The following is a 6,842-nucleotide window of genomic DNA, read 5'->3' as shown; positions in this document are numbered from 1 at the left end:
GTCCGATTATCATCCTATTTTAGGGTCATGTGCGACCATAGTTTTGTAAGATTTTGCTTAGGTAGCAACTTATTCTATAGGTGAATCATGCATGGTGGGATTTCAGCATCTTGACGCTGGTTGGTGTTGTGAAGGAAGTTGGTTAGGCCTTTTCCTTTGAAAAATGTTGATAATTTATCAGGAGCATTCCAATCATGAGTTGAGGGCCAGGTAGGGAATACCAGACTCATGTTATGGGCTCAGAGGCAATCCAGACCTATGCTGAGGACCTTGTAGGGGTATTCCCGTCATACGTTGTAGGCCTAGTGATCTTAGTAGTTCATTTCTTCAGTTGGAACACTTTCAGAATGGACACCTTGTTGAGGTTCGGGCGAGCCGTAATCAGCTGCGAGGAATCAGAAGATTTTGTGCGAAATACAAGGGTAGATCCTTGAACCTCAAGTTATGAGTTTAGACCTGAGTTTTGTATATAGTGGTATTATGATCTAGGGTATTCCATCCCGAGGACGAACAGACCCTATGATTGATTGGACCCGACGTGTTTAGTATTCCAACCTGAGGGTTGATTAGGCCAAAACATGTGCAGGATACGCGGGTATTCCATCCTAAGGATGATTGGACCTGTCGTAGGCATGCCTGGTATTCCATCCCGAGGTTGATTGGGCCAGGTATGAGTGTTCAGTCTTATGAGCCGGTTATTATATGTATGTTGGTCCTGGGGATAAAGGAAGCATTATCTTGTCAATCCTAAAAGGGATCATCTTCCAGTATACATCCCGTTGTTCATTATATCCCTGGGAATTGGGTTATCAAAACAGGGTTCTCTTGAAGGAGTACCTAATCTATTATGAAGAAAAGAGTTATAGGTAGCAGTGTTTGATAGGTCATTATTTAGTGGTTTTGGCTAGGCAATCATATATATATATATATATATATATATATATATATATATATATATATATATATATATATATATATATATATAGGTCTTAATAGGTTCTTGGTCATGTATTATTAATTTTGGTATAGTTTGCGGTTCTGTTGGTGTTCACGGCCGTGAACAGGTTTACGGCTGTGAACGTGTGTTCGGTCGTGAACCCTGTTCATGGTCAACCTACCCCTATAAATAGTGTCGGTGTCTGTCAGAATAGACTGAAGTATTGTGTGAATAGTCAATACAGTTTACGGCCAGTGTGTGTTCTTCAAAGGTGTACCGGTCGTTTTGTGAATGAACGTGTGCATTGCTTGACTATCTTCTTCTTCTATTCATTCTTGTTATTGTTTGTTTTATGCACTGGTTAGATTTAATCAATCGGGACCTTACAATTGGTATCAGCGTATATATAGTGACAAAACATATTCAAGTTTCATTTGAGGTTGAAGGAGTTTTTTTGTTTTTCATTACTCAAGCTTGTTTTTTTGTATCTAATCGTGTTTTCAATGCTGAGGGAATCAAAAAATGATAAAAAACAATCATTTTCATCAAAATTTGGGAATTTACGGTTTGCTGTGTTGAAGGGTGTACGGTCGTAAACACCTAACTCGGCAGTAAACTATTCAAGTTCAAGAACTGTAAACCATTATCTGACCGTGATCGATTATTTGACCGAAAATCATCAAAATCTGGGAGTTTACGATTTGATGTGTTGAAGGGTGTATGGTCGTAAACACCTAACTCAGCAGTAAACTATTCAAGTTCAAGAACTGTAAACCATCATCTGACCGTGATCGATTATTTGACCGAAAATCATTCATCAACTGTTGGCCGTAACACTTCTTGGACCGTAAAAGCTTCACTTGGCTGTAATCTGTTAACCGTGAATTGAGTGTACGACCATAAGCAGTTTCCGGCCATAAACACTTATATTGTTCAAAATATTGTTTTCAAGTATCTTTTCACTTAATTTAGAAAAAAAATGGATTCACAAACCTTGACTGCTCATCAAGAATTGGACACTATCATGGGAACCACTACTCGAATTCCTCGCTTATTGTCCGCTGAAGGATTTCCAGAATGGAAGTATCGAATGGAAAAATATATTCAGATGAAAGACTTCAAAATCTGGAAAAGCATTTTAAAAGGACCGGTCTGAATCACAACAACACTTGAAAATGGAGATGTCATTGACAAGGATATTGATAATTACACTGAGGCAGATTTTGAAAAGGTTGAACAACAAGAAAAGGCACTGGCTACACTCACAATTGCCTTATCCTCAGAGATTGCACAAGGTTTTAGAGAATACACTTCAACAGAGGCTTTGTGGGAAGCTTTGATTGAAGTATATTAAGGAAATGAGGACATGAAACAAATTCGCCAGGATATGCTGAGAAAAAAGTTCAATATGTTCCACCACATTCTTGGAGAAACCCTGGAAGCTCAACTTCAACGATTCATCACATTGACCACCGAAATGAGTTCAGCTGGGAACTCAGTGCCAAGAACTGAAATTAACAAGAAACTGTTGAATTCTCTTCCAAAGGCTTGGGACATGAATGTTGTTGTCATCAAGAAAACTAAAGATCTTAACCGACTTAGTCTGGCCGAAACCATGGCCATCATCACAACATGTGATCTTGATGATAAATAGAGAGAGATCAATCATGTGAACTCGTACTCAACTGCAAATCTCGGAATTTCTACAAACAATGCTTTATCATCCTTTACCACTCCTCAAAGTCAAAGCTTTGGCTATTCCAAAACCCCATGGTCAAATGTTTGCTAACTCACAAGTTCAACCGTTTACTAAAATGCAGGAGGATTGTTGGAGATTTTAGTGTCACCATGTCATTTTATGTAATTGGAACTAACATGTGAGCTAAGGGGCTTCATAATTTATACTCTAATATATGTACGAGTATGTGCGGAGTGCACGTATGTATAAGTTCGAATTAGACATCGGTTCAACAACAAGTCAGGGGTCTGAGAGCAGCGCACCTGTGACCAAGTTTTCAAAGGGGCAACGCCCCAAAAACTCCCCAAATTTTACATATGGGAACATAGTGGGAAAAACGAATTCTTGAGCGTGATTCTGGTAAAACTGACGAATTTTGTCAGTTTTGGAAACCTTGAATCCTCATTTAATTTCGAATTTCCTAACTGGCTTCCAAAACAACCCATGAAGGCCAACCCTAAGAGGAAAACCCGAATCTCATTTATTATATATAGACAGTTCTTCTCTTTGAGAAGACACACAAAAAAAATAATAAATAAACGATTAACTCTCTTTTTCTTTAGACAAACATAGAATCATTCTAGTAATTTGGCTTACAATTTGTGTGCCTAGATTCGTAAGTGTCCGCTGAGATTATCCTAGGCTGAATTTCTTGCAACTCAGACATATGGTAGAAATATCAGTTCGGAAAGTGTTCATACAATCCAAGGGTATCCAGATCTCCAACATAAACCCAATTCATCCAACAACCTGTAATCTGCCAACAAAAAAACATCCACCACCACTTCTCTACTCCATGTATCTCTTACTCACCTAAAGCTACAATCGATCAACCTTTTGCTGACGATTTCCAAGAATCAGACGATTCAAAGTCAGTATTTAACATCGGAGAAGATGCTAGATTTAATAGTTTTAGAAATCGATTGTTGGTTAGCAAGCTCCATGTTGCTAATGTTAAAAAAATTAAAAGAATCAAGCAATGAGTAGTCCAAAGTCGTCTTAATTTCTTCCAACAGACGTGGGAATTTTAGGGCTCATCGATGGACAAACTCACATGTCGTTGACTAATGGAGGGGCTTCTCACTTAAAGCTCGCTTGATTTAACCACCTACAAAGAGCAGTCCGACGAGGGAAGCGAAAAGCGAGTTGGAGAGAAAAACCAATGCCGTTTCGGTTCACTAAGAAGTGAGAACGATGAATTTGGGGTGGAAAAGAGTTGTTTGTGTTTTAAAATTAACAAATATTAAAATTAAAAAAATACAAAATAATACAATAAAGGTAATCTAGTCATTTTAAGTCGGTTAGGGACCAGAGATGTAACTAAGATATAAAATGGGGACCATCTAAGCTAAAAAAAAAAAAAAAAAAAAAAAAAAAAAAAAAAAAAAACATTGAAATTACCTAAAACCATAGCAACCATTTTATGCAATTTACTCTATTTTATAATACATATTAATAAAACCTTTCCAGCAATTATAGACTTGTAGCTACGGCTATAGGTATATATTATTCTTATATGTGACAACTCTTTTTCTCTCACTAAGAAGTTAGAAATTCTACCTTGTAAAAATGCATCAAGTACCTCTCTTTCTTTTATTCTCCTTACTTTCTCTCAAGTTCTTCATCCTATCTGTATCCGCCACGAATTCCCTCATCTATGGTGGATGCTCACAACTTCGTTTCAGCCCTGGTACTCCATACGAATCGAATGTCAACTCACTGTTCACTTCCTTAGTCAACTCAGCCTCCGTCTCCAACTTCAAAATCTCCACTTCAGGATCCACACAAACCAACGTCGTCTATGGTCTCTTCCAGTGCGAAGGTGACCTCAGCAACTCCATCTGCAAAGATTGTGTGGCCAGCGCCGTGAGTCAACTCAAGACAATCTGTCCTCAGGCGACTGGTGGAATCATACAGATTGAAGGATGCTTTGTGAAATACGATAACATATCATTCTTCGGAGTTGACGACAAGACAGAGGTGTCAAAACGATGTGGCCCTTCAATTGGTTATAATTCAGATGTTTTGAACCGTCGAGATGCTGCTCTGGCGTCTCTAACGGCGGCGAATGGGCAGTACTTTCGTGGGGGTGGGTCAGGAAGCGTACAAGGTGTCGCACAGTGCGTACAGGATTTAAGTGTAAGTCAGTGTCAAGATTGTCTTGTGGAAGCAAGTGGACGATTGAGGTCAGAGTGCGAGACTTCAACTTGGGGTGATATGTTTCTTGGAAAATGTTATATCCGGTATGTCGACCGTGATCAACACCACTCTAGTACCGGTAAGTTGTTGCTCCGCTATGCTTGCCACCGTTGTCAGCGACATGGCGGCGGTGGTGCTATTCATGGTGTATATTATATTTATTAAAATATATTAAAATTATAATTGCATGCATGCAGATGATGAAGATGTGGATAAAACACTGGCAATCACCATTGGAGTCATAACTGGGGTTATATTGCTCATTATTTTCTTATCTTCGTTAAGCAAGATTTGTAACAAAAAGGGTATGTTTCTTTATTGTCTTTATACAACATCTTAAAAAATTATAGAAAACTTATATATACAAAAATAAAGTATTTGTTTATTATAATCAGTGATAAACAGATTAATTAAATAGTTAGTTATTCAGGAGATAGTTACACAATGTTTATGGGAGTATAGGTTTTTTTCATTTAAGTTCTGTTATCTTTTTTCTCAATTGATTAAACTTATTTTTGTATATTGTATAAGTCGTGTCTGTATATTAAAATAAAGAAATTAAATGACAATAATTAATATCACGTTATTTAAATAATCCACATTTAACTACTTTGAATTGTTTATGCAACCAAACCTATAATATAGTAATAATTACTAAAAATTACAAGCTATTATTAGTCAGAATTCAACTACTTTCAATTTATTGTCTACAACTTTCTAGATCATTATCCTTTCTTTAAATTAAAAAGAAAAACCCTACCAAATCACATGGTTATATTCTTTTGTCACATCGATTTTGTTGTTTTTATTTAATTTTTAGCTATCTATAGTTATTTTAAATAAATAAGTAACATACTGAACAACGTAAAGACATAATATTAGGCATCTTAACTGTTATTGTGCTTTATGTTTTGTATGTTAACTGAAATCATATAGACCTAGCTTTACACGTAATTGAGAAGACTATATATGATTGATAATTTGTTTAAATTAACATATTATTACAATACAAAAATATAATCATGTTGTATTGTTGTTACTTTGTTGCATAGATTTTACCCGGTAGCTATCGACATATTGTACTTTGACTAGATTGTCTCATTCTTATATACCATTTTCTTGTGTTCTTATGTTTGAGGGTTATATTATTGTTTAGTATATCATGCGAATAAAACGTACAAACACATAATTATCTCAGTTAACATTATAAAAGTGACACTTACGGATATAACTGTTTGTGCAGGTGGTAAATAAATAAAAGGTTGAATGTGTACATATGCAATACAAGGCCTATTGTTGAGCATATATTCCTCATACTTTTGTGAAAGGTTCAAATTGCTCCAAAATGAACAGGTAGAAGGCCCTAGCTAGGATAGGTGGATTCCCCAGAAACTCCCCACTTCTTTGCTTTTCATTGAACATGATCAACTACTTTGTGTGGATCAAAATGTAATTTCTTTTGTCGTGAATATTTGTGGTTCGTGGAATAATTGCTATGCATGTTGTATCATGCATCCTCAACCCTTTCTTTGATTCTCTTCAATGTATGTCTTCATCTTCACTTTAAGTGTGCATGTATTGGACAAATTAAAGATTCGATAGCTTGTACAAACTAAATTAAAATTGATATAATATTCACAAATACCGCTCATAACAGATTAAGACCAATCAAATTAACACGTAATGCTGGTTCTCTGTTTTTTAGATTTTATAATGACAATTATTTTAGATCAAATTAATATCAAAGAGTGTGAGAACTAATTACACTGAGAAGCATAAAATGGAGAAGAACACTATTAGAATCAATTCTTTTTTTTTTTTTTTGACACTACGAAGATATTTATTACTCAAACGGGGATAGCCATATGCAATTCATATCCCTAGTCTTTATTACTCCACTATGTTTACCACCGGTAACACCTTAGAATTCCTTGATTTCCACATAATTAAGCCAAATGGCGGAGACAT

The 6,842-nt window shown here is 36.0% G+C and overlaps 1 protein-coding gene across 1 annotated transcript; it reads left to right on the top strand.

The window, feature by feature from the left end:
- The first annotated feature begins 4,177 nt into the window (after window positions 1-4,177).
- Window positions 4,178-6,441, top strand: LOC145070593 (plasmodesmata-located protein 6-like). Its single transcript, XM_079017531.1, has 3 exons — window positions 4,178-4,953; window positions 5,072-5,179; window positions 6,118-6,441. Exons 1-3 carry the CDS (start codon window positions 4,245-4,247, stop codon window positions 6,126-6,128), a joined length of 828 nt encoding a protein of 275 aa, XP_078873657.1. The 5' UTR covers window positions 4,178-4,244; the 3' UTR covers window positions 6,129-6,441.
- Window positions 6,442-6,842: the final 401 nt, after the last annotated feature.

The sequence above is a fragment of the Lactuca serriola genome, chromosome 8, assembly GCF_051521515.1.
Source record: "Lactuca serriola cultivar US96UC23 chromosome 8, Lser_US96UC23_V15, whole genome shotgun sequence".
Lineage (NCBI taxonomy): Eukaryota > Viridiplantae > Streptophyta > Magnoliopsida > Asterales > Asteraceae > Lactuca > Lactuca serriola.
The sequence above is the reverse complement of the archived record's forward strand: the minus strand, read 5'-3'. Positions and strand labels throughout refer to the sequence as shown.